The sequence below is a fragment of the Falco peregrinus genome, chromosome 5 (assembly GCF_023634155.1).
Source record: "Falco peregrinus isolate bFalPer1 chromosome 5, bFalPer1.pri, whole genome shotgun sequence".
In the NCBI taxonomy this organism is placed as follows: Eukaryota; Metazoa; Chordata; class Aves; order Falconiformes; family Falconidae; genus Falco; species Falco peregrinus.
In genome coordinates, this window is record NC_073725.1 from 64,262,212 (window position 1) to 64,286,700 (window position 24,489).

At 67.2% G+C, this 24,489-nt stretch overlaps 5 protein-coding genes across 10 annotated transcripts; 1 reads left to right on the forward strand and 4 right to left on the reverse strand.

The window, feature by feature from the left end:
* Positions 1-250: 250 nt before the first annotated feature.
* Positions 251-3,673, reverse strand: LOC114012153 (oocyte zinc finger protein XlCOF26). The gene is made up of 3 exons (XM_055806412.1): positions 3,601-3,673; positions 2,148-2,871; positions 251-1,325 (listed from the first exon to the last, which is right to left on the reverse strand). The coding sequence occupies exons 2-3, from the start codon at positions 2,836-2,838 to the stop codon at positions 1,159-1,161; spliced, it is 858 nt and encodes a 285-aa protein (XP_055662387.1). The 5' UTR covers positions 2,839-2,871; positions 3,601-3,673; the 3' UTR covers positions 251-1,158.
* A 2,082-nt stretch (positions 3,674-5,755) lies between these two features.
* Positions 5,756-16,142, reverse strand: LOC114012155 (zinc finger protein 271-like). Of its 6 annotated transcripts, none has more exons than XM_055806383.1 (5): positions 16,052-16,142; positions 13,664-13,826; positions 11,757-11,865; positions 10,851-10,964; positions 5,756-10,436 (listed from the first exon to the last, which is right to left on the reverse strand). In XM_055806383.1, the coding sequence occupies exons 2-5, from the start codon at positions 13,685-13,687 to the stop codon at positions 7,693-7,695; spliced, it is 2,991 nt and encodes a 996-aa protein (XP_055662358.1). In that variant the 5' UTR covers positions 13,688-13,826; positions 16,052-16,142; the 3' UTR covers positions 5,756-7,692. The 6 variants fall into 6 exon arrangements, with proteins under 6 accessions (XP_055662358.1, XP_055662357.1, XP_027642455.2 ...); XM_055806382.1 differs by lacking the exon at positions 16,052-16,142 and adding an exon at positions 15,960-16,005; XM_027786654.2 differs by lacking the exon at positions 16,052-16,142 and adding an exon at positions 14,212-15,738.
* A 924-nt stretch (positions 16,143-17,066) lies between these two features.
* RARRES2 (retinoic acid receptor responder 2) lies at positions 17,067-19,005 on the forward strand. Its single transcript, XM_055806413.1, has 5 exons — positions 17,067-17,322; positions 17,916-18,020; positions 18,250-18,354; positions 18,453-18,586; positions 18,843-19,005. The coding sequence occupies exons 1-4, from the start codon at positions 17,080-17,082 to the stop codon at positions 18,564-18,566; spliced, it is 567 nt and encodes a 188-aa protein (XP_055662388.1). The 5' UTR covers positions 17,067-17,079; the 3' UTR covers positions 18,567-18,586; positions 18,843-19,005.
* A 261-nt stretch (positions 19,006-19,266) lies between these two features.
* On the reverse strand, positions 19,267-20,920 carry LRRC61 (leucine rich repeat containing 61). The gene is made up of 2 exons (XM_055806410.1): positions 20,894-20,920; positions 19,267-20,253 (listed from the first exon to the last, which is right to left on the reverse strand). The coding sequence occupies exon 2, from the start codon at positions 20,213-20,215 to the stop codon at positions 19,406-19,408; it is 810 nt and encodes a 269-aa protein (XP_055662385.1). The 5' UTR covers positions 20,216-20,253; positions 20,894-20,920; the 3' UTR covers positions 19,267-19,405.
* A 241-nt stretch (positions 20,921-21,161) lies between these two features.
* ZNF467 (zinc finger protein 467) lies at positions 21,162-24,404 on the reverse strand. Its single transcript, XM_055806404.1, has 5 exons — positions 24,384-24,404; positions 23,816-23,909; positions 23,595-23,666; positions 23,362-23,460; positions 21,162-23,182 (listed from the first exon to the last, which is right to left on the reverse strand). The coding sequence occupies exons 2-5, from the start codon at positions 23,847-23,849 to the stop codon at positions 21,726-21,728; spliced, it is 1,662 nt and encodes a 553-aa protein (XP_055662379.1). The 5' UTR covers positions 23,850-23,909; positions 24,384-24,404; the 3' UTR covers positions 21,162-21,725.
* Positions 24,405-24,489: the final 85 nt, after the last annotated feature.

A 24,489-nucleotide genomic window follows, 5' to 3' on the forward strand; every position in this document is an offset into this window, starting at 1 on the left:
CGCTGTGCAGCACCCAGAGCCATCACTCGAATGTGGTTCCTGGCTTGACTGCACATTGTGAACCACAACCATGGAACGTGACTTGGGGGTTTTGCTAAATACATGTTTGCATTTGTTCTCCAGGACACCCCGGTGGGGTCGGAGTGCCGATGGGAAGGCCGGGACAGTTCTCCCAGCTCTGCTCTGCATGCCCAGCACAGGGATGGGCTGACCCAGCAGGGCCCCCCATGTTCCCAGTGAGATAGAGACGTGGGATTTTCCAGGCTTTAATTCGTTTAATGATACATATCGAAGTACCTGCATTTCCACACAACAGCAGCAAAGGAGATGGTGGGGGGACAGGGCAGTGCGGGGGGGTCCCTGTGCAGGCACCCGTGAGGGCTTCGCTCCTTGTCTGGGAGTACTGGGAGCTGGGGGGAAGCGCATGGGCAGCGTGGTGCCAGCCCACCAGGACGGCCCTGTGCTGAGTGACACGCTCGGGGAACAACGTCCCTGGGTTTGGAAAATGCATTTCTGCTGCTCTGGTTCATTGTTCCGTGCATGGAGCATCCTGCCCCGGGACAGGCAGTGCTGCTGGCACCAGGTGAAGGCTGGGGTGTTGTGAAGTGCCACATGTCCCCCCCCCGTGGGGACACTTACCCTGGACACTTGACCTGGATCCTGCGGCTGGCCCAGGGCGTCACACAAGGGTGCAGGGAGGGTCTGCAGGAGGGAGCCCTGGCCCAGCTCCCTCAGGATTCAGCAGTGACCAGGACGTTGGCCTCATCAGGAGCCAGAGCTGTGCCATGTGCCAGTCCTCTCCTGCAGCCGCATGTGCCCGGCATGGCAGAGGTTTTCCTACCCTGGTGCATCTCACTTCTCCCAGCCAGGCTCTGGCTCGCCACCCGCGGTTTGGTGTCAGAGTGGAGACTTCCCACCCTGCGTCCTCCCTGCTGCCCTCACCCCACACCTTCTTGGCCAGGTGCTACCCGCCGCTGTCATCCTTCAGCTCCTCACCGCTGGTACCGTGCTGGGACCTCTGCGCTGCCTGGGCTGGGGGTCTCTGCCTTGCCGCAGCGGGGTGCAGCCCCCTACCTCAATGCAGTCCCTCCTCCATGCTGGAGCTGCTGCCAGTGGGGAAGCAGTCTCCACCCTCGAGCTTTGTGTTTTATTTAATTTTTATTTCGTGTGATTTCTGCGCCACTGGGGGCTCTCCGTGCAGCCGGGGCGAGCCACTGCCTCCTCCTCTTCATGCCCGGTGGTGCAGCTCCATCCCTGCAGGATGTGGCATGGGGCTGGCAGCTGCTGAGGTCCGGCTCTGCTCTGGCAGTCACAGCTGTCATTTCCTGGGTGAGCAATCACAGCAGAGGTTACCCTGCGCCAGCACCAGGCACTTCAGCCATGCTGGCTGGCGAGTGGGTTCACCGCAGTGGACTGCAGCCATGCCAGCCAGGGCAGGGGGACGGCGTGCGGATGCCCTGGGGAAACCTCCCTCCTCTTCCTCCTCCTCCTCCACGGTCTCTCACCCTGATCCAAGGGGTTTAGGCTGCAGCACGAGGCTGCACCACTGTGGTGCTGGGCAAGGGGGAGGAAGGGCTCCCAGGGAACTGCGCAGGCTGCATGAGGCTCCTCCTGGCACAGGGGACAGGAGGGCCTGAGGCTCCTGGTGCTGGTAGGAATGGCCTCCTAGCCATCAGGAGAAAAAACCCAGCAGGAGGACGAGGGGTGGGAAGCAGGCGAGCAGCACGGCCCTGGGCGTTCCCTGGCATCCTGTCAGGCTGGACACGGCTGTGTGTGCGGCTGAGCCGTGTGATGTGCCCCGAGCAGGTATGCTGGTGGCTCCCTGCACCGTGCCGACAGCACTGTCCCGTAACCCCAGGGAAGCGTCTAGTGACCCCCAGCTCCCGCAGGACAGAATTCCCCATTGCAGGAGGGAGTGCGAGTGGAGCACCCTGTGGTGGGAACTGGCTGAGGGGGGCAGCCCCAAAGGTGGCACGGGCACCGCAGGACCTGTGGTTGGAGGGGGGCCGGTGTGGGCAGGGGGTGCCGAGGTGGGGCGGGGGCTCATGTGAGGGCAGCCCCGGCCCCATGGGTGCACTGGTGCGCGGTGAAGTTGCCCTTCTGGGCAAAGCTCTGGCCACACTGGGCGCAGGTGAAGGGGGCCTCACTGGTGTGGGTGCGCCGGTGGATCCTCAGGGAGCCCTTTTGGCTGAAGGTCTTGCCGCAGTCGGGGCAGGTGAAGGGCCGCTCCCCACCATGGCTGCGCTGGTGCATGGCCAGGCTGCTCCTGCAGCCGAAGCTCTTCCCACACCGGGCACAGGCGAAGGGGCCGCCGGCTGCCTCATGAGGCTCTGGTGAGCGGCTGCCGCCGGGCTGGACATCCGTGTCAGTGGTGGTGCCAGGCCGGTCCTCGGCATGGGTGCGCTGGTGGTTGAGGAGGAAGCGCTGCTCACGGAAGCGCTTCCCGCAGCGCTGACAGGAGAAGGGCTTCTCACCGCTGTGGATGCGCTGGTGGGTGAGCAGGTTCTGCTTGAGGCTGAAGCTCTTCTGGCAGACGCCGCACTGGTAGGGACGCTCCCCAGTGTGGATGCGCTGGTGGATGATGAGGTTGTGCTTGAGGCTGAAGGCTTTGCCACACTCGGCACAGATGAAGGTGCGTTCCCCAGCGTGGTGCTTCTGGTGTCGGGCAAGGCTGGGCTGCTGGCCGAAGCATTCCCCGCAGAGGATGCACTTGAACTCCTTCTCCGCCTCCTCCTCTGCCTGGCTGTGGATCACCAGCGCCTTCTCGTCCCCCAGCCCCTCCTCGCCGCCTGGGAAGGCGAAGGGGCTCTCGCCCATGGGCGAAGCCAGGTCTGTCATGGGCACCCACTGTGAGTCACGGTACCCGCATCCCTGGGGGGGGGAAACACCAGGGCTGCAGCCCCCGCACTGGCCCTGCGCCTCTGCCGACCAGCCAGGCTGGGCTGTGCCAGGACCACCAGCACCCACCGAGCCACCCCTGGGGTGCTCCCACCCACCTGTGCCCCCTGCCCTGCCCCGGCTGCCGTGTCGAGGTATCCCAGTGTGGGTGGTACAGGGGGTACAGGGGATGTAGGGGGTACAGGAGGTGTGGGTGGTATGGGGGATATGAGGGATATGGGGGATATGGGAGCTGCAGCAGCCCCGAGGGGGAAGGTGCCAGGGCCCGGCCTCAACCGGAGCAGCAATGAGGGCCGAGCCAGGCCGGGCTGGGCCAAGCCGGGCAGAGCACACCCGAGCAGAGCTGAGCCCACCCAAACCAAGCCAGGCTGAGCCCAGCCGAGCCGAGCCCACCCGCGCCGGGCGAGCCCAACCGAACCGAGACGGGCCCACCTGGGCTGAGCCGAGCCGAGCCGAGCCGAGCCCAGCGGGGCCGGGCCCACCCGCGCCGCCCGCGCCCGCCCCGCTCCCGGCTCCCCCCGCGCAGCCCGGGCCGGCGGCTCCCACGCGTGTCCGCGGCGCTTCCAGGCGGGGGGGCCGGCCCGGGGCCGGTCGGAGCGCGGGTTGGGGGGTCCCGGTCCCCGTCCCCGCTCCCCCCGCCCCGCCCTCGGGGCTCCCCGGTGCCCCCCGGCGGCGCGTCTGCCCCCCCTCCCCGGCACCGACCTGCCCCGCTCCGCCGCCGCGCCGCGTCCCGCCGGCCCCGCCCGCCTGACGCACCGGCGCCCGTCACCCCGGCCTTGCGGCGGCTCCGCCCGCGGGCCCCGGCGGAGCGGGCCCGGCAGCACCCCCCGGACCCCTCCCCGGACACCCCCCCCCGCCCCAGCCCACCGCAGCGCGGCCCCCCCGGGCGCAGGGCCCGGCCTCAAGTGCTGCAAACCCCGGGGCCGGGAGCGGCGGGGGTCCCACGGGGGGGCCGACCGGGGTGCTCAGCCACGTGGCTCCGAGCCCACGGGTGACTCGGGTGGGCGCGGGACTGCCGAGCGCCCCTTCACGCGGGAGTGGCCCCCTTGCGCCGGCCGGGGTCAGGGTCCCGGGTGCGTTCGGTGCCGCAGGACCCTTGTCCAGCCTGTGGGGCAGCTGTCGCGGCAGCTTCAGGGCTGGGACACCCTGGTGACAGTGAGTTACCCCAGCCCACGCGGGACCCGCAGCTTCTCCCACACTGAGACTGGCTCGCCTGTGCCGGGCCCGGCCATGCTGGGGGGCTGCCAGCATGGGGGGATCCCCCCACCAGCGCAGGGAGCTGCAGCCCGGTGGTGCCCGTGTGCCACCAGCCATCGTCAGGAGCACTGGCCCACGTTTTGGTGGTGGTGTGGCAGACATGACAGTTACCCTGGCACAAAGCTGGCGGTAGCACCGGTCCCTGCTGAGCCACAGGCTGGTGGTGATGGCAGCAGCGCTATGACACAGGCCCCACGGCACAGAGCCTGGCACCTGCCTGCCACACTGGGGCCGAGCACAGGGATGTCACGGGGATAGGAGCCCACGGCTGGGCACTGGGGCCACACCATGCAGGGCTTGGGGCCATGCTGGCCCTGAGCTCCTGCTGCAGCAGGGACCAGGCGTTTCTCCCTGTCGCAGTCTCCTGGCATCCCCAGCTGCCGCACTGGGGCACCGGCACCACCAGGAGCTGGTGGCACCACCTGCACCTCCAGGCCATAACTGAGCCTGGGTGTCCTGGAGAGGTTCAGTGGCCACAGAGCGCACGGGAGGGTGGCGGCAGCGCAGCACAGCCAGGGCTAGCCCTGGGCACCCGCCAGGCACGCTCGGCACAAAGGCTCCCTGCAGGCCGCAGCTTGTCAGCATTCGGCAGCCAGGCGGGCTGGGATGCCGTCGGCAGAGATTGCTATCACCCCATTGCCCAGGCCTGACATGCCGGGTGATGCCAAAACACCATCCACACCTGCCTTCCAGAGCCAAAGCCAGGAACTGGCTGGCGGGGGACAAGTGGGGACATGTCCCCTCCCCAAGGGGACTGTGACAACGAGTGCTGAAGCAGGCCGGGAGGTGACATCGCAGGTCTAGTGGGGACAGCCAGGATGCAGCTGGCAGCCACAGACCTGGTACTGCTCCCGTTCTGGTGGAGGTGTGCAGCCAGGGGCTGCCGTGGGACAGGACAGGGGACATCTGTCCGGGTACAGTGATAGGGGGATAGCCAGAGGTCACCTCGGCTTCATGTCCCCGCCAGAGCGTGGTGAGCAGTGCAGCCATGTGCAGCTCGTGGCTAAAGCACCCATGGAGCAGCCTGGGCAGTGCTGGGGGCATTCGCCAGGGAATGCCGTGCTCCGTGGGGCAAGGGGAGCCCAGGGCCAGTGGCTTTGGCAAAGGCTTCCTCCGCAGAGGGGCTTCCCAGCCAGTGGCATTACTGGTAACTAGGCCCAACACAACCCTGAGCCACAGCTTGCCGTCCCGCAGAGCCACGGCCGCAGAACAGAGGCCAGGTGCCATCCAGTGCTGTGCTCTGTCTGTCAGTAGGGGAGAAAGCCGGGCCCAGTGCCCCTCCCTTGGCTGTGCTGGTGGTCCCTGTGAGTGGGGCCAGGGGCCAGCAGAGCTGGCACGCAGCGTGCCCGCCGAGCTGCAGGTGGCCAGGCACCCTGGCTCAACCAGGAAGGTGGCCGGTGGCCCAGGGACACGGCTCTGGCCTCAAGGGTCAGGAAGAGCTTTGGATCGAGCCAGAAACTCACCTGCCTTCGCCCGAGCCCACACTCCAGCCTGGGTGCGAGCCCAGGGCAGACCCTGCTGCCGCAGACTGGCCCCAGCTCCCAGGCCAGGCTCATGCCGCAGCACAGCCCCGACACTTCCCAGGCCAGAGCCAGGAACCTGCTGTGAGAAAGCTTTTATTTTAAATAACCTCAAAAAAATAGAATTGCAAGGACCTGAAATGCTGCTGGAGCGGGGCAGAGGGGAGGAGGGGGACACACGTGCCCTGGGGAGAGCGGGTGAGGGGGGACAGGGGTGGACACCCACCCCCGCCTACCAGATTTTGGGTTCCAGGCAGCTCCCAGCTGGCTGCTGTTGGCTCAGGGTGCTGCACCCCAGCCAAAGCTCCAGTCGTGACCATCCCGGCGTCCCCCCAGCTGCCACCCTGGCCCCCGGCAGGTGACAAAGCCTCCCCTTACGCTGCACCCCCGGAACATATGCAAGTAGCTGGGTGCTGGTGGTGAGCAGCGTGGTGCTGAGCTGGGCTGCGGTAACGCCATCCCAGGTGTTTGCAAAGAAGGTCACTGTCCAGTGGTTGCAGCCACGCGGCTCTACAGCCCAGCGCGGCAAGACACGGCTGCTGTGGCACAGCCGGGCAGAGCTGGTGGCACATGGGAGGGGAGCGGTAGGCCAGTGGCGCCCCTCGGACGCAACAGCCGAGGTGGGTTTCCCCTCCCAGACAAAGCGCCCTCCGCAACCACGCTGGCTTTCAGGCGCTCGGTTCCCATTTCTAAAGCTCTGCCCCGCCAACATGGCTCCCCAGCTTCGCCTCCCGGTACCATGGGCTCTGCTGCGCCGACAGGGAAGCAGAGATGCACCAGGCAAGCCCTGGCAAGCAACCTGTGCCTCCCATGCACCCCTGCCGCTGCCGGCAGCCAGGAACCCGTGCCAGCAGGGAAACAGTGGACACCACTGCCACAAGCTACCACCACAGCTCCGCAGGCTATGGCCACCACCCCAGTGCATGTGGGTTACTTATCCAGAAGTTAACTGAGTACCAGAAAGAGGTGCTAGTCAGAAAGATTATCCACAGAGCAAGTAGAGAAGCAAAAGCTACACCCCCCCTTCCCCACCCCTTCCCCACCCCCCCCCCATCACCCTGCGTGCCCCCCCCCTCCCCGGGCTCAGAGGGCAGGCTCCTCCCGGGTCCCTTTGGGAAGCAGAGGTGAGCAGAGATGCTTCCACGCCGTTTCCCGGCTGTTTCTCATTTTTCCGGTGCTCGGCCAGCGCCTCTGCTCCACCCCCAGGGAAGCCACCAGCCGGCCCCTGCCACATTGGCCAGGGAGCACTGGCAGGAGGTGGCCCCCCAGGCAGGAAGGGCCCAGACACCTCTCCCCAGCTCTCCCTGCCTCCTGCAGTGCTCTCCTCCCACCCAGCCTGGCCAGGCTGCTCCCCTCCACTGGCGGCTGCCAGCGGGTCTCGGCTCTTCCAGTCCAAACGCATTCTTGTGGAATGATGTCCAGTCTGGAGGAGAAGGATGGAGGGTTCTGGAAGAAGCCTGTGACCCACAGAGGCCCCTCTCTGCCCCATGGCTGTCTCTGGGCCTCTGCTTGGACCAAAGGCAGGAGCAGGCAGACGTGCCACTGCAAGGTCTGCTGCATGATGGAAGCAGTTTTTAAGCTGATAGATCCCAGATCCCAAGCTCTTCCCACTCCCTACAGTCTGTGCGGCCACAGCAGGAGCGAACATCGTGGACCCAGGGCCCTGCCACTGCTCCTTAGCTCCGTCCCCTCCATAGATTTGGTATGTTCACCAGACAGAAAGCTCATGCGGTGCATCAGAGTCGGTCTCCTGCTTCACCCCATTCGATACCCACCCGCAGGGTCCTCAGTTCCCAAAACCACCACGCTCCTCCTGAGCCCCCACCACCGCCACCGCCACATCCTGGCAGGCACCACGAGTCCCAGCTTGCAGCTTTCCCTCGGCACTGTCCTTGTTTGGTCAGCAATGGGCCCCCAGCGCCAGCCGCCGCCTCATTAGGTTTGGTGTCTTTTAGTGCAAGAGCGATGAGGTCCAGTCCCTCGCCCAGAGGCAGGTTTTCAGCAGCCTGCGCGGGCGTTACAAGCAGCTGGGGCATGGCGAGGGCTTCTCGTCACCATGCGCTCTTTCAGGCACTCTCAGGACTCGTTTCTCCTCAAAGCTTCTGCCGCAGCCACCGTACTTGCACCAGAGCTCTGCCCGGCAGTCGGGCTGGGGCTTGAGGAGCAGCTGTCGCTGGCTCACGCAGTCGGCGCAGCAGCACTGCGGCGGCAGGCTCGGTGGCTTCGGGCTCAAGCCTTCCCCGCCCTCGGTGCACTTACAGGGGCACTGCCCCGCGGGACCCTCCTGCGGGTGGTGGGAACCGGGCACAAGGTGGTGGTCTTCCTGCATCAGCTGCAGGAGGATGTCGGCCGCCCCAGAGGGGCTCTCCGGTCTGTTGGGGGGCTGCGCTCCCGGCCGGAGCTCCTCCCGAGCCAGTGATCCATGAGCAGCTCCACGGGAGCAGGGGGGCAGCAGCATGCTGGGGGGCTCTGCCCCTTTTCCCAGGGGAGCGCCGCTCCCATCTGGCTGCTCCTGGTGCGCTGGGCAGGTCCCCTCGCAGCAGGAGGGCGGGATACCGCCGGCATGCGTCCGGCGGTGCCGGAGAAGGTGAGCCTTCTGGCTGAAGCCCTTCCCGCATTCGGCGCAACGGAATGGCCGCTCCCCAGTGTGGGTCCTCTGGTGTACGGCCAGATTCACCTTCTGCCGGAATCGCTTCCCACACTCGGCACAGGCATGCGGCCGCTCTCCGGCATGGCCTTGCCGGTGCAGCTGCAGCTCCCCGTGCTCCTCGAAGGTCTCCCCACAGAGCGAGCAGGGGTAGGGGCTCCCAGGGTGGGTCTGCAGGCTGGGGGCCTGGCCCGGCTCACTCTGGGGTCTCTCAGCCACGTGCACTCGCTGGTGGACCCGCAGGGAGAGCTTGCTCTTGAAGCGCTTGGGACACTCCAGGCAGGTGAAGGGCTGCCTGCCGGTGTGGGTCTTCTGGTGGGCAATGAGGTTGGGCTTCTGGGCGAAGCGCTTGCCGCACTGGGTGCAGGCAAAGGGGCGCTCCCCGGTGTGCGTACGGTAGTGGGTGACCAGGTTGCCCTTCTGGTTGAAGCGGCGGCCGCAGACCCCGCAGGTGAAGGGACGCTCACCGGTGTGGATGCGTTGGTGGGTCACCAGGTTGGTCTTCAGGCTGAACCTCTTCCCACAGACATCGCAGCGGTAGGGCCCTCGGCCCCGGTGGTTTTGCCTGTGTTTTACCAAACGCTCATACTGGACGAAGCTTCTCCCGCACTCAGGGCACACCCAGGCCCTCCCCTCCACCTGCTTCTCCTGGGGAGCTTTGGGGGACAGCTCATCACTGGAGCTCTTCTCATGCTCGGGGCAGGGGTAGGACTTCTGCCCGACGTGGGTCTTCTGGTGGGCCACAAGGGAGAGCCAGAGGCCAAAGCTGTTGCCGCACTGGTTGCAGATAAAGGGCTTCTCCGCCCCGGGGGCCTGGGGAGCCGGGGGGGTTGCATCCCCGAGGACAGGCTGCACCCCCAGGTGCCCCAGAAGGTGCGGGCCGTGGCTGAAGGCTGCAGTGCACCCCCCGGCAGCCTCGGTGGCAGGGCCGTGCTGTGGCCGGAGGAGAGTCACCTTCTGGCAAAACCCCTCCCCGCACTGGACACAGGGGAAGGTCTGCTCACCCAGTGGGGCCTGCTGGTGTGGCAGGAGTGGTTCCTTCGGGGGAAAGCTCTTCTCCGTACACGAATACAGCTCCTGGCCCTCAGGGATCTTCTGAATGGGCAGCGGTGGCATGGGGCTGAAAGGGCCCTCTTGCTCAGGACCCCCGGGCTGCAGCAGGGTGGGCGCAGTGCCATAGGGCAGGCCGGCGGCTGGGCTGCGGCCTGGGCAGCGCCGCTGTCGTGGTGCGTGAGTCTTCTGGTGGGCTTTGAGGGAGACTTTGTCCTTGAAGCACTTCTGGCACTGCCCACAGGGGTAGGGGCGGAGGTCGGTGTGGGTGCTCTGGTGTGTCACCAGGTTGGTTTTCTGGGTGAAGCGCTTGCCACACTGGGTGCAGGCAAAGGGGCGCTCCCCGGTGTGCACGCGGTAATGGGTGACCAGGTTGGTTTTCTGGTTGAAGCTCCTGCCACAGAGGAAGCAGGTGAAGGGACGCTCGCCGGTGTGGATCCTCCGGTGAGTGATGAGGTTGGGCTTCTGCCTGAAGCTCTTCCCACACTCGGGGCAGACAAAAGGGGTGTCCTCCTGGTAATTCCTCTGCTGGGATCGCAGCTTGGGCTTGCTGGAAGCCCCATCCTCCTGCTCACCCCCTGCCAGTGCCTTCTCGCCAGCAGCATGGATGCGCTGGTGGGCCAGGAGGTTGGCTTTCTGGCTGAAGCTCTTGCCGCACTGGGCACAGGGGAAGGGACGCTCACCCGTGTGTACACGGCGGTGGGTCAGGAGGTTGGGCCGCTGGCTGAAGCTCTTCCCGCAGTCCCCACACCTGTAGGGTTTCTCTCCAGTGTGGATCCTCTCATGCGTGATGAGGCTTTGCTTCTGGCGGAAGCCTTTCCCACACTGGGCGCAGCGGAAAGGGCCAGCACCAAGCTGCGGCACCCAGCAGGCCACCCGGGTGGAGAGCGGGCTGAGGCTGGTGGCACCATCTCTCTCCACGCTCGCCCGCTCAGGCACACGCTGCCCACCATGAAACCAGCGGCCGGAACTGCTGGCGGCTGCGGGATACAGCTCCAAGGAGCCAGCAGCTGCCCCGGGTTTCTCCTCGGGCTGCTCGACTTTATTCACTCGACCAGGCTCAACTAGATTTCAAAAAGATTCAAGACATTAATTTCAGAGTCTTTCATAGAACCACAGAATGTCGCAAGTTGGAAGGGACCCGTAAGGATCAGAGTCCAACTCCCTGATCCTCGCAGTACTGCCTAAAACCTAAATCACTGCAGTTCGTAACTGCAGTGCAGAGCAGAACCCCGATGAGCTCACTCCACCCCCGACTTGCCAGGAACGGCAGCAATAGCAAAAACTTGCCATTAACTGGCCCAAAATGACCACAAACTGGCTCAGAATGCTCAAAATGGCTGCAAACTGGCTCAAAATGGCCACAAACTGGCCCAGAGTGGCCAAAAACTGGCCTCTGCCTACAAGAGGAACATCCCCTGCCAAGGCCAGTTTCCCATGCCTCCCACAGCCACCTCTGGGACACATGGAGCACCTACCTGCACAGGGGCTGACAAGGATCTTGCTCTCCTCCTGCATCTGCTGGCCTTCAGTGTACGGCTCCTCCGACTGTTTAATACCAAACAAACCACCGGGCTTGAAAAATCTGTAGCCTGGTTGAAGGGATAAGAGCTGGTCACCATGAACTGTCACACTGCAAAACACGCATTCGGCATAGGCGTCGTTACGCTGGAGATGCCTGCGTTAATTCACAAACAAGCTAAAATTAACGAGGCCTGGGGGCATCGCTTTCATCTATTTTAAGCTTCTGATGCCTGAAGTGTAATTAAAGATAAAAGGAAATACCAGCACCAGGCTCCCTTCTTCTGGCAATGCGAAAGGTGGGAAGGAGCGCCGTTCTTTGGAAAACTATTCCTTCCACAGCCTTTCACACACTCACCCAGGTAACCTTAGATCCCGCACAATGCTTTTATGATCGGATTTCAAAGGTTACCACAAAAATGCGATTAGTTCCAACCTGAGCCTCCCAAGCAGAAGAGAAGTCTCTCCCTTTAGCAGGGCTCGGCTGGCAGAGAGGCCAAAGGACCTGCCTCCAGTTCCCAGCTGGTGCCACATATGCATATATTTACATATGATATTTGTGTCATCCCCTGCGCCCCCCCCACCCTGCTCAGGAGGAGACCATTGCCAGCACTCAGTTGGAATTGGTGTTACCGCAGGGCTACCTACAACTGTGCCGCTGCAGTCTGTAACACCCTAAATGATCAGAAACCTTCCCAGAGCCTGCTCCAGCCCTGCCTCGCCAAGAGCGGTGTTGGCAGCAGCAGCAATAGCAAAACACTCCAGAGAACACACAAGTGTACCCACAAACACTCCCTCCCATGCCAGTGAAGCATGTCTGGCACGAGGCCACCCGCCCACCACCCACCAGCCCCAGCAGTCACCTGTGCAGGGGTCAGATGGGATCTCCGTGCTAACAGCATCCAGCTCGTGTCCGGCTCTCGGCACCTCGCTCAGCCTGGGGTAAGGGAGCAGGTTCAGGGCATGGGCAGGCTGGTCCAGGAGAGAGAAGAGTTTCAGCAGATCACCATCACCTTCTAGGGGTTTGTTTCTTTGGGTTTTGGCCAGCAGGACCAGGGCAGCAACCATCCCCCTGCGCTGGGCACTGGGGGGGCCGCCCCTCGAATGCTGGGCTCAGTCTGGGCCCCTCAGCACCAGCCAGACCCTGAGGGGCTGGAGCGTGTCCAGAGCCGGGCAGGGGGCTGGGGAAGGGGCTGGGGCACAGCCTGGGGGGGGGAGCTCAGGGGAAAGCTGGGTGTTCAGCCTGGAGAGAAGGGGGCTCGGGGGGACCTTCTCGCTCCCTGCAGCTGCCTGACAGGGGGGTGCAGCGAGGGGGGGTCGGTCTGTGCTCCCAGGAACAAGTGACAGAACAAGAGGAAACGGCCTCAAGTTGCACCAGGGGAAGTTTAGACTGGGGGTTGGGGAACATCTTCCCTGAAAGGGTGGTCAGGCACTGGGACAGGCTGCCCAGGGACATGGTAAAGTCACCATCCCCGGAGATATTTAAAAGACATGTACACGTGGCACTTAGAAACGTGGTTTAGTGGTGGGCTTGGCAGTGCTGGGTTAATGGTTGGACTCAATGATTTTAAAGCTCTTCCAACCTCAACAATCTGACAGCGGTGGGGTTTTGGATCGGTACCCAATGCCCATGGGCTGCCACCAGCAAGATCTGCCCCACAGTGAGGTGTGCACCTGGCCCGGGGTGACAGGCATGCCGCACCACTTCAAACACCTGGGCCCTCAGAGAGCCCTTGCACCCCTTTGAACCTGAACTTGAGAGCTAACAGGGTCCTGACTCAGCAGGATCACCACCAGGGTGTTCTCCTCGGACTCCAGAGCTCCTGCAGCGCGAGTGGGAAAACTCCTGGGCCCTCTTCCCTGTGGAGGGCTGGGAAAAGCTGATGCGACACTGGAGGAGGCAGAAGGGCTGGCTCTGCCCAGCAGACCAGCCGCAACACTGGGCACTGCTGCCCCTGCGCCGTGACACACGGCGTGTCAAAAGGTAGCTCTAATCCTTCAGGAAAGGAGCAGGGAGGTGCAGGCAGAGGTGTGGGAGGGCAGGGCAGAGCTCCAGGCAGGCACAAGGGCTCAGGCTAAGACCTCCCGCTTCGCCACTGACTTGTTTTGGCACAGGAATTCTCCGTGCCTCAGTTTCTTCATCAGCAAAACCCTTGAATGGAGCTCACTAAGGCCTGAAGCCACATGCTCGTCACCCTCTCTAACAAGATCACTTCTTTCCCAAGTGGATCCCTTGCCTGGGTGCAATCACCCAGCCCCGCTGCCAACCCAGCCTGGATCTCGACCAAAGGAGGAGACCTCCTTAAGGAGGCAAAGTGGCTTCTCCTGGGAAGCTCGACACCCAATCCACCCACCCTCCCTCCCCAGGATTCCTCTCTTCCCTCAAAACTCCTCTGTAGCTTGGCAGGAGCACAAGGAGAGCAGATGGCAGGAGACACGGAGCCCAGCCCGCGCTCTGACGGCTGCCGTAACTTTAAGAAGCGCCAATTTAAAAGAAAAGTCTCACACGGGGTTAGCGCGGCTCCTTGGGCACCAGTATTTCCAAATGACGAGGAGAAATCACCAGAAGAGCTCCCAGCCCCTGGGAAAACCCCAAGAGCCCCCCCCAAAATGTCGCGGCATGAAAGCGGAGCAGGGCTCCTCCCAACCGTACCAGCAGCCGCCCTGCTCTGCCGCAGAGGGACCCGGCCAGAGCTGGCCCCGCTTCGGGCTTTCCCCTCCCCAGGGACGGCGGGGAAGCCACTGCCCTCCGCCAGTGCCCCGCACGTACCTGGGGCGCTCCCCCCGCAGACATCGCTCCCCTCAGGGCCGCCCGGCGAGGGGAGAGGACATCAGCTCCGAGGAGCGCACGGGGCGGCGGCTGTCCTCCGCCTTCCGCCAGGGTCGCGGGCTCCGAGCTTCCTCCACTTCCTCCAAATGGCTGCTGCAGGTCCCTGCGAGGGCGAGAGAGAGGAGCGGGTGAGCAGAGCAAGCAGCGCAGCACGCCGGCAGGCAAAGCTGGAGCGGCGCGCCGGCCTCGGGAGAGGCTCTGCCAGTGTCTGTATCCCTCCTCCTCCTCCGAGTTATTTTAGGGGAGAGGAAGGCGCTGACCCCAGGGTCTGGCCCGGATTCATTCTGTTTACAGCGAAGCTTCCCCGCAGCGCTACTGGGATTTGTAGTCCACGCCGAGAGGCCTGTCACCACACGCCGAGCGCTGCGTGCGGCCGTAGGGACTGGCAGCGACAGCTCCCGGCACCGCCTCGCCAGCCATGCCCGCTCCTGTGCCACCCAGCCCCGCTCCGGCTGACCTCCCTCCCCAGCACCCGCTCCGTGACCCACCAGCAAAACGCCTTCTGCCCAGTGCTGGTCGGAAAGGAACCTCTTGCCCACCTTTTCCGGGGGTGCCCGCTCTGTTCCCTCCTCTCCAGCGTCCTGTGCAGGACACGGTGCCTCGAGGAGGGGGCTACTGCAGCGACACTTCAGATTAGACCCCCCCCCATCCACGCGCAAGCCCCACATCACCCTTAAAAAGCCCCGGCAGCGACTGGGACGCTTTGACAAACACCTAATTAGAACTATTTTTGGAATCTGGCAGCAGAGCCACACCACGTGGGAGCCGGCTGGGATCCCACCCCTCCCTGGCAGCGTACCGCACTCAGGGCCCCAGACCCTCTGGTGCGGACACCTGCTGGGGGGCATGTCCCAGGGGTGTCACAGCAGCGGGACACAGCTCTCTGCTGCATGAGGCGTCATTAGCTCCCGATCGCTAATGCCACCAGGCACTGATGGATCCCGCAGCCAGCTCAGCCCTGGTGAGCAGCCCTGCCAGGGCTTTGTGTATGTGTTTAACCACACCGCATCGCTCCCCACAGCCGGTTACAGAGCCGGCACAGCCAAGGAGAGGCAGTAACGGGAATTCGGGGGGGGGGGGGGGGAGTCCTCCGAGGCTTGCTGGAGCAGCAGGAAGAAGGTGGCAGTGGCGCAGGCAGGGCCTTGAGGCCACGGCACAAACCCAGTCCCTTGGCAGTGAGCTGCCTGCAAACCCTGCCCCAAGGGGAAGAACCAGCTTCAGGGGAGAACTCTTGACGCCAAAACATGGAAATTCCCCTGGACCTGAATCTGCTTACGGCCCGGGAAGCCCCGGGCTAGCAGGCAGCTGTCTGAGGGCATGCAGGTGGGGAGCAGGGCCGGGGCTGCGGTGGGGGGCCGAGGCATGCCAGGTACAGTCCGGAGAGGGGCTCAGAGCTGGTGGTCACAGCTGGGTTGTGCTGCCACTGGACAGGGACAGGACACCAGTGACAATAAGCTGGGCGCGGGGGTGGCTGCGGGCGCCAGATCCTGTGCTCAGCTCAGCAGATTTTGGCCACGACATCCGTTGTGTGGCAAGTGGGTTGGCCAGCACAGCACTGCCCGGGCGGTGCTCCCAGGGGGGCTGCCCACGGCAGGACAAATGCGACCTCCCCTCCTCTGCCTCCTCTCAGCTCTCCCCCGTCACTTTTCCCACACCAAACCCGTTTCTAATGTCCCGGGAAGTCATGAAGCGTTTCCCGCCTCCCCCTTGGAGCGAGGACAGGGCAATGGCGGGGAACGCCCGGCGGTTCCTGAGCGTTGCCCCCCCGCTGGGGAGCCCCGTGCCCAGAGTGACTGCGTGGTTGGGCGCTGCCGGTGCTTCCCGGGGCAGGAGGAACCCGGTTCCCTGGGACTCGGGTGACAGCAAAGTCCCCCCCGCCGCCAAACCACGACCCCACGCCAGGGAAGAGACCGCGGTCGGGTTGGGGGGAAAGCCGGGTGCCCCCTCTGCAAAGCCCCGCACCAGAGCGGCACCCCCCGGGGGAGCCCAGCCGCCCTGCTGCCCCCGGTGTCACCCCCCCAACACCCTGACACCCCTCTGGCCGCCCCATCGACCCTCCCCGCCTTGCCCCGGGCCCCCCAGCCAGGCCCCAGCCGCCCCCCCAGCCCCGGGCTCCAGGTCTCACCGCGCGGGGCTACTCACCGTGCCCTACCCCACCCCCGGGCCCGGGCTCTCACTGTGCCCCGCCCCGGCCCGGGCCCTCACTATGCGCCCCCCCCAGGGCGCAGCCCCTCACCGAGACCCCCCCATGGGCCGGGCCGCACGTTGCCATGACGACACCCCACCCCACCCCCCGGCCCCCGGAGTCGCCTCCCCGGGGAAACTCACGGGCGAACGATGTCCCGCGACACGATGACGTCGTCCTAGCGGTGACGTCACCGCGGCGGCAACGCACCGGGAGGAGGAGGAGGAGGAGAAGGCCTGCCCCGCCCACTGCGGGTCCAGAGCACTTCCGGGTCAGCGGCCGTGACCCGCGGAGGCACCCGTAGTGCGGCCGGCAGCGCCCTCTGTCGGCGCCACGGCACACCGCACCATCGAGCCCTCGGCGCGCTGCCAGAGCGGCCCCCCCACCCCCGGACCCATCATAGAGTGCCGCAAGCTGGGCCAGAGCGTCTCCCCGCCGCCATTTCCCCGTGTGGCCGTCGGCCCCGGTATCGGGGAGGCCCGGCTGAGCCTCCGCTAGGGGGCGGCTGTACTCGTCCCGGGGCCCGGCCCTGCAGGCCCCGCCGGCGGGAGGCGCTGTCGGTGCGGGGCCCTTGGCCTGGCCTTCCCCCTCCCCCCCCTCCGGCGACTGGCTCCGGGGGGCGGCCGGTGCGTGACACCGCGGCCCGACCCTTGGGGGCTGTTCGTCCTCCGGCACCCGCAGCTCCCGCCTCCCGCACCGGGGGGGGAGGCCTTGCCACCGCCACGGCACCGGCCGCGGGGACCGGGGGGGGCAGGGGCGGAGGGACCGGCGGCTTTGCAGTGCCCCGGGGCGGCGGCATGCAGGGGACCCGGTACCAGTCGCACGGCCCCGCGGGGCCAGCAGGGCGGGAGAGCTCCGGGAGCCCGGCCGGCCCGCTCTGCCCAGTTGCACGGCGGGGGCGGCCGGTACCGAGCCCGAGCGGTCCTTGTGGCCCAGGTGGGAGGGCCGCTCCCCCCCTCCGGCCCCCGGGCCCCTTCCCGGGGGTGGCAGCCCCCCGGGACGCAGCTGCCTGCGTGTGTGCGCCCCCGGTAGCTGTGACCGGGCTGTCGGTAGCCACGCCTGGGTCCCCGGTAGCCCTGACCGGGGCCTCCCCCCGGGGCCTGTGCCGGGGGGGCTGTGCGGGGGGGGGCGGCCCGGGGGCGGAACGGGGCAGTGCCCAGGAAACGGGTTAATGAACGACCGGGAGCCCCGCGGGCAGCTCGGCTCGGCGCGGCTGGCAGGGCCAGGGAGCCCCCCCGCCGCAGGGATGAGGCTGCTCCCGCTAGCCCTGTGCCTGGGTTTGGTGGCCCTGGCGGCCGGCGGCCAGAGCCCGCTGCAGCGGCGGGTGGTGCGGGACGTGCTGGACTCCTTCCACGGGCGCAGCAGCGTGCGGGCGCTCTTCAGGGAGCGGGCGGTGGAGGGGGTGGTCGAGCGGGTGAGCGGGGGCTGCCCGGTCCCGGGGGTGGGGGCGGCCGGGACCCCGGCCAGGCCTCGGCGGGGAGGGGCGTCCCCAGGGAGGGGCGGTGGGTACAGGGGTGTCCTGGAGGGAGGGAGTGTCCTGGAGGGGGGTGGCAGTGGGTACAGGGGTGTCATGGAAGAGTGGCAGGGTGTGCCAGGGGTGTCCCAGGGGCGGTGGGTACCAGGGCGTCCCAGAAGAGTGGCGGTGGGTGCAGGGGGGTCCCAGAGGGACGGGGTGTCACGGAGGGGGGGCAGTGGCTACAGGGGTCTCATGGAAGAGCAGCAGTGGGTGCCAGGGGGTCCCAGAGGAGTGGCGGTGGCTGCGGAGGGGGTGGTGGCTGTGGGACGCCCTGGTGGCGGGGCGGGGCGGGCCGGGGGGGCACAGGGGCGGGGGGGGGGGCAGAGTGCAGCTACTCATTAACCTTGGCTGGCCGTGGGACAAGCAGTGCTGGTGCCCGGCCAGGGGGCACCGACGGCAGCAGCTTGCATGTGCCAGTTCTTCGGGAGAGACAGGGGGGCTCCGGGGAGCCCAACCCCCTGCGGCTGACGCACTGTCCCCTCTGCCCCCAGGAAGACCCCTCGGGGACGTTCATCGAGCTGCGGGTGACCCTGGTGCAGACAGCCTGCAGCAAGAGGGCACCGCGGCGGCAGAACTGCAGGACCCTGGAGAACCAGGTGGGCTCTTGGGCCACCCCCCGCGGGGACACGGCCCCCTGCCCACCCCAGCCCCCGCTGTGCCACTGCCCATGCCGGCAAGGGCTGAGGGTGCCAGCAGTTCATGGTGAGGTGGCAGTGCCACAGCAAGCGGCAGCGATGTCCCCAGGCCTGGCAGGGCAGAGGGCTGGCCGGGACACGCCAGGTGTCCCTGGGGGGCTGGCAGTGACGGGCTGTGCTCTGTCCCCAGCGGAAGCCGACCTGCCTGGCTTGCTACAAGTTTGACAACAGCGATGTCCCCAAAGTGCTGGACAAGTACCAAAACTGCGGCCCCAGCCATCATCTAGCAGTGAAGGTGAGCTGTCCCCGGGCGGCACCAGCATGGGTCGCCACCGGCTGCCGGGACCCCGGCGGTGCCACGGTGGGTGCCAGCCCACATGCTCTGCCCCACAGGAGATCAAGCACCGGGACGAGGCGGAGTGCAGGGCGGTGGAAGAGACCGGCAAGGCGGTGGATGCGCTATACCTCCCTGGCATGTACGCCTTCTCCAAGGGGCTGCCAGCCTAGGCGCCGGCCCAGCCGACATGGTAGGTGCTGCAGGGCTCTGACATCCCCTGCCACTGCTGGGATGTGGGTACTCCTCTGCTAAGAGAGGAGCCAGATTGTGGGGGGTCACCACAACCCACCCCCCTGGCGCATCACCAGCCAGGCCTGCCACCAGCAGGGTGAGCTGGTGCTGGGGACAGGGGGATCGGGACAAGGGGACACAGAGATGCGTGTGGGTGTGTGCAGGGGGCTTCTCCCTTCTCCCACAGTGAGCCCCTCCCCATGTCCCCTCTCCAGGCCACCACCTCCGCCAGCTCGAGGAGACAGATGCTGCCATGGGGGCCCAGCCCCGCCCCCTGCTCTCGCTTGCCACCCCCCAGCACCCTGTGGCCAAAGGACGGTCCTGGACGCACCCCCTCCGCACCTGCCCCCAGCTCTCCAGTAAACCCCAGCTCTGGCACCCACTGTCACCGGCATTATTCATACTGGGGATCGCTGGGGAGGGAGGGGGCCATGGGGGGCTCAGCCCCGCATCCCTCCAGCCACAGGGGCTCCATGCTAGCTCCCCCTCTGCCACCAGGTGCGTCCCCTCCCTGCCTGTTGTCCCCAGCCCAGGAGGAGGGATGGGGACACGGTGGGTCCAGGCAGAACTATGGGTAGAAGCAGTTCCCCCCCAACCCCCAGCTGCTTGAGGCCCAGGACAATGCAGCCAAGAGGGGTCTCAGAGGATGGCATGGCTTTACTGCACGGCGCCACAATGCCCCCTGGTCCCTGCCGTGTCCCTGTGTGTGGCCCAGTGCCAGGACAGCAGCGGCACAGGGTGGGGGGTTCTCCCCTCATGGGACTGGGGGTCTCGTGGCTCAGAAGATGAAGGAGCTGGGGTCGGGGCGGCCGCTCAGCACCCGTTCCGCCTGGGTGATGGCATTGTCGGCACGGTGGCTCAGCTCCCGGCACTCCTGCAGCGCCTCCCCGAACTGCCTGTAGGCCTCCTCCATGATGGAGCTGTGCCGTGGTGGCCGCGGCTCCCAGAAACCTGCCTCCACCCAGGGCTGAGCAGCACGGACCGGTTCGGCACCAGCGCCAGCACCATGGCCCAGCGAGCTGTCCAGATCCCGGCAGAGCTGGTAGAGCTCGCTGCCGCGACCAGACACCCGCTCACCGTCGATGGCTTTGAGGCCGGGGAACATGTCAGCCAAGGTGGTGCAGTACGCCGGGGCAGCGCAGAGGGGGTTGGTGAGATGGGCGAGTGGGTCGTGGAGGCGCAGGCTTTCCAGGCGCCGCAGCCCTGTCAGGCAGCGCAGCTGCTGCAGGCTGCTCACCAGGTTACCAGCGACGTTGAGGCTCTGGAGGTTATGGCAAGAGCCAAGCGGCTCCAGGCTGGTGATGCGGTTGCAGGAGAGGTTGAGGACGGTGAGGGACTTGAGGGCGGCCAGTGGCCCCAGCTGGGTGATGGCGTTGCCGGAGAGGTCCAGCCACTCCAGGTTGGCGCAGTCACCCAGGCAGCCCAGGTGGGCGATGCCGCGGCACCGCAGCTTCAGCAGCAGGATGGACTCCAGGGCAAACTCCCCGGTGCTGGCCTTCAGCAGCTGGGGGGTGATTCGCACCCCCTCCTCTTCCCCCTCTGCCTCCTCCTCCTCCTCCTCCTCGCCCGCCTCCCCACGACCCTCCATCCTAGCCGGGGACCCCCAGATCCGCTTGGTGCCAGCAGCTGGAGGGAAGGAAGTAGTTGGGCCCTGTGCCCCCTGCACCCCCTGGCTGTGGGGGCTGGAGCCTGGCTGGGGAGGGTGGGGGGCCTGGCACCTGTGGGGTGCCCTGGGGTGTGGAACACACATGGGACACATCTGTGGGGTGTCCAGGGGTGCAGGGACACGCATGAGGAATGTCTGTGGGGTGTCCCTGGGCACGGGGACACCCGTGGGGCACGTCTGTGGGATGCCCTGGGGTGTGGTGACACATGGGGAATGTCCTGGGAGGGCCCTGGGTTGTGGGGACGTGTGGGGCACATCTGTGGGGTCCCCTGGGGTGTGGGGACATGTGGGGTCCAGAGCCCACGGGGAGGCCTAGGGACATGTGTGGGGCATGTCTGGGGGGGGCATGGGTCACAGGAACACCCGTGGGGTATCCGGGGGGCGCAGGGGCACGCATGTGGTCCAGAGCATGTGGGGTGGCTGCCTGGGGCTTGTCCGTGGGGCGCCTTGGGCCGCGGGGACACGCACGGGGCACGTCTGCGGGGTATGTGGGGGACACGCGTGGGGCCCGGAGCCCATGGGGTGCACTGGGCCGCGGGGACACGCGTGGGGCCCGGTGCCCGTGGGCCCCCCCGCCCCGGTGCCCCATCCCGCACTCACCGCACGGCTCCCGGCGGCCCCCGAAGCCCCGCCCTCAGCCCCGCCCCCAGCCCTGCATGCATCCTGCCTGTCCCCTCCCTGTCCCCCCTGCCTGCATCCTGCCTGCAACCCTGCCTATCCCCTCCCTGTCCCGCCTGCCTGCATCCTGCCTGCAACCCTGCCTGTCCCCCACCCACAACCCTGCCTGCCGGCCCAGGGCCCCAGAGGCGAGGTCTGCCAACAGAGCGGGCAGCAGCGGCACGTCCTGGCATGGCCCCCTCCTCCTGTGGCCTCCAGCAGCCGCAGGCTGTCACGCTGCCACCGCAGGAAGGCAATGCGACCCCAGCCCCCAGCTGAGACCTCCGCTGTCTGCCCCTGCCTGTGTCCCCCCCGCTCGGCCCTCAGACACCCGCTGGGAACTGCGGCAAAAGTTGGTTTATTGGCAGTTTTGGCTCATTCCTGCCAGCACCAGGCAGGTTGGTGCCCCTCTGCCCCACGGCACCCCCACAAACCGGCACCCCCACGGGGACAGCCCCTGCCCTGAGAGGGGCCGGGACGGGGCTCCCCCTGTACCCCAACTCCCCCGCCAGCCCTGGCGCAGTGTGCCGCGGGCTGGACCCTACTCATGCGTTTGTGAGACCATTTTAGAGCCGGGGCTTGGCCACCGGCCACATCGCTGCCGGCACGGTCAGGAGCTGCACTCCACACCGTGCGCTGCATCTCCAGCGGGCACGGGGGGGGGCCCTGCCTGGGCAAGGGGCCATGGGCAGGGCTGGGGTCTGCAGGCAGTGCCTGCAGGAGGCTGCGGCGCTGGGTGCCACCAGGGTCCCTGGCATGTCCCGGTGCTCAGTGCTCAGGGGCAGAGGGTGGCTGGGGGGGCTGGGGCAGCAGGGGCTGGCCAGCTCTGCCGGGGCGTGGTGGCGGCATGGGTACGCTCATGGCGCAGCAGGTGGGTTTTGCGGCTGAAGCTCTTGCCGCACTGGGTGCAGATGTAGGGCCGGTGGCCGGTGTGCACTGCCTGATGCCGCACCAGGTTGGTCTTGGAGCTGAAGCGCTTGCCACACTGGGTGCAGGCGTGGGGCCGGGTGCCGGTGTGCACCGCCTGGTGCCGTGCCAGGTGGGACTTTCGGCTGAAGGTGTGGCCGCACTGCTCACAGGCAAAGGGCCGGGCACCGGTGTGCGCCTTGGCGTGGGCGATGAGGTTGGGGCGGGAGCTGAAGCAGCGGCCGCACTGGGGGCAGGCGAAGGGGCGCTCACCAGTGTGCACCCGCAGGTGCCGCAGCAGGTGCTGGTTGTGGGCAAAGCCGCGGGTGCAGTGCGGGCAGGCGAACGGCCGCTCGCCAGTGTGGGTGCGCTGGTGCGTGGTGAGGTTGGGCTTGTGGCTGAAGGTCTTCTCGCAGTGCGGGCAGGCGTAGGGCTTCAGCCCCATGTGCCCCCGCAGGTGCGCCGTCAGGTGCCGCTTGTCGCTGAAGCCGCGGCCGCATTCGGCACAGGCAAAGGGCTGTCCTTCCTGGTGCAGCCGGCGGTGGGATGCCAGGTTCTTCTTCCAGCTGAAGCTCTTCCCGCACTCGGGGCAGGGGAAGGGCTTCTGCTCGGCAGGCAGCCCCCCATCCCCGTCCCCCGGCGCCGGCTCGGTGTGCAGCTGCTGGTGCCGGAGGAGGTGCTGCTTGTGGGCGAAGCAGCGGCCGCAGTGGGCACAGGCGAAGGGCCGCTCGCCGGTGTGGGTGCGTTGGTGCCGCACCAGGTGGGTTTTCTTGCGGAAGCGGCGGCCGCATTCGGGGCAGGGGAAGGGCCGCTCGCCTGTGTGCGTCTTCTGGTGGGAGCGCAGGTGGATCTTCTGGCGGAACCGGCGGCCGCACTGCCCACAGGGGAAGGGCCGCTCACCTGTGTGCACCCGCAGGTGCCGTGTCAGATGCGCCTTCTTGCCAAAGCCCTTCCCACACTGGGTGCAGGCGAAGGGGCGTGGGGGGGCCGGGGTCCCGCAGCCCCCGCAAGGCTGGGGCTCACCCTCGCTCACTGGCAGCTGCAGGCTGAGCCGCGCCTGAAAGCAGTGCTCACAGCCACCGGTGCCGGCTGGGCTCTGGCCAAGCAGCGGCCAGGATGGCAGGGTGAAGGCGGGCAGCCCACCACAGCCCAGCTCCTCCGGGCATGGCTGCTCTGGCTTGCAGGTACCCGTGCAGTCCAGCGTGCCAGCAGCAGGGGGAAAGACGCTGGCCGGGGGCTGCCCCGCCAGCAGGGCTTCGGTGCCGGGGCCAGCTGGCCACTCCTCGAACTCGTCTTCCACCTTCACCTTCCTCACCAGCCAGTCCTCTGCAGGGCACACGTGGCAGGGTGGTGGGCACAGTGCGCTCCCCCCAGCACATGCCACACCAAGCATGGGCAGCCCCGGCACTGCTGCTGGCCACGGGGACAGAGCGACAGCACCGTGCCATGGCCCCAGCATGCCCAACGGCCAGGAGGGTTGCCATGTGCCAGCACCACGCCCTCACCTGAGCAGCTGTGCTCCAGGCTCCCCGGCTCCCCTGCAGCCCCCGGCTCTTCTCCATCACCCTCAGGGATTGCCTCCACCTTGGGGACCACCAGCCACGCTGGGAAGACAAAGGTGGCAAAGCCAGGGTCCCTCCCCAGCTCTGGGGCGGCCCCTTGCCCTGCCAGGACCCCGGGAGACCCCCAGGAGCAGGGGGACGGGCAGGGGGACAGGCAGCGCCGCCTCAGCACCCACCTGAGCCGGCACAACCCGGTGCCTCCATCTCCTCTGCCAGTGGGACCGGCTCCGGCTTGGCCACGGGGGAACCTGTGCAGGGTGGGATGGCACCAGGCTGAGCCCCCCGGGGACCCCGACACCCTGTCACCCGCGCTGTCTACCCAGGGCAGGGGCAGGCACCCCCTGCTCAGCCGGTGGTGGGGGGTGGCAGGAGCGGGGCTGGGACCCCTGGGGCGTACCCAGGGCACGCAGGGTGTCGAAGCTCTCCCTCATGGCACGGCTCCAGCTGCGGTGTGGCTCACGGTGCTGCAGCGGGGGACACAAGGCCACAGCCTCGTGCAGAGGAATGGCGGGGTGAGGGTCTCTGGGGGGCTCAGCCAGGGAGACCCCAGCCCCGCTGCCCCGCGGGCCCAGCCGGGGGGCTTAGGGGGGCAGGCAGCAGGGCAGGGGGTCCCCAGCCAGCCCTGCCCCGCCCCCCCCAGCTTCTCCCAGCAACCCGGGGACACGGCTCGGGGGGTCCCCGCCGCTGACACCAGTGGGGTGTCTCCGGCGCAGCCCCCCCGAGCAGTGCGCAGCCCCCCCACATGTGGCCCCCGCGCGCCCCTGTCCCCCCCCCAAGCCGCTGCCCCCGCGGCCCGCGCTCGCGGTGTGTCGTGCCCCGCCCCCCCGTCCCCCCGTCCCCGCGCCGATCCCGGTCCCGGTCCCGGTGCCTGTCCCCGCCGGCCGATCCAGGTCCGGGTCCCGGTCCCCGACCGCCGCGCCCGTCGCCGCGCCCTCGGGGCGGGAGCACCCCCCCGCCGCCCCTACCCGCTCCGCCGCCGCCGCCGCCGCCGCCGCCGGGCCCTGCCTTCCCCGCGGTGGCCGCCGGTCCCCCCGCCCCCCCCGGTCCCGCCCGTTCCCCCCGCCCCGCCCC

What these genes read in the sequence shown, in the direction of transcription:
- ZNF467 (XM_055806404.1), bottom strand. Translation starts at nt 23,849, where the DNA reads ATGAGGGAGAGCTTCGACACCCTGCGTGCCCTGG. An exon ending in CGACACCCTGCGTGCCCTGG is followed by an intron (nt 23,667 to 23,815) that starts GTACGCCCCAGG and finishes CACCCTGCACAG; the next exon opens with GTTCCCCCGTGGCCAAGCCG. An exon ending in ACCGGGTTGTGCCGGCTCAG is followed by an intron (nt 23,461 to 23,594) that starts GTGGGTGCTGAG and finishes TTGTCTTCCCAG; the next exon opens with CGTGGCTGGTGGTCCCCAAG.
- LOC114012155 (XM_055806380.1), bottom strand. Translation starts at nt 14,006, where the DNA reads ATGAATCCGGGCCAGACCCTGGG. An exon ending in AATCCGGGCCAGACCCTGGG is followed by an intron (nt 13,827 to 13,983) that starts GTCAGCGCCTTC and finishes TCGCCCTCGCAG; the next exon opens with GGACCTGCAGCAGCCATTTG. An exon ending in CCCATCTGACCCCTGCACAG is followed by an intron (nt 10,965 to 11,756) that starts GTGACTGCTGGG and finishes CCCTTCAACCAG; the next exon opens with GCTACAGATTTTTCAAGCCC.
- LOC114012153 (XM_055806412.1), bottom strand. Translation starts at nt 2,838, where the DNA reads ATGACAGACCTGGCTTCGCCCATGGGCGAGAGCCCCTTCGCCTTCCCA. An exon ending in CCACCGGCGCACCCACACCA is followed by an intron (nt 1,326 to 2,147) that starts GTGAGGCCCCCT and finishes TTGCTCACCCAG; the next exon opens with GAAATGACAGCTGTGACTGC.
- LRRC61 (XM_055806410.1), bottom strand. Translation starts at nt 20,215, where the DNA reads ATGGAGGGTCGTGGGGAGGCGGGCGAGGAGGAGGAGGAGGAGGAGGCA.
- RARRES2 (XM_055806413.1), top strand. Translation starts at nt 17,080, where the DNA reads ATGAACGACCGGGAGCCCCGCGGGCAGCTCGGCTCGGCGCGGCTGGCA. An exon ending in TGGAGGGGGTGGTCGAGCGG is followed by an intron (nt 17,323 to 17,915) that starts GTGAGCGGGGGC and finishes CTCTGCCCCCAG; the next exon opens with GAAGACCCCTCGGGGACGTT. An exon ending in GCCATCATCTAGCAGTGAAG is followed by an intron (nt 18,355 to 18,452) that starts GTGAGCTGTCCC and finishes TCTGCCCCACAG; the next exon opens with GAGATCAAGCACCGGGACGA.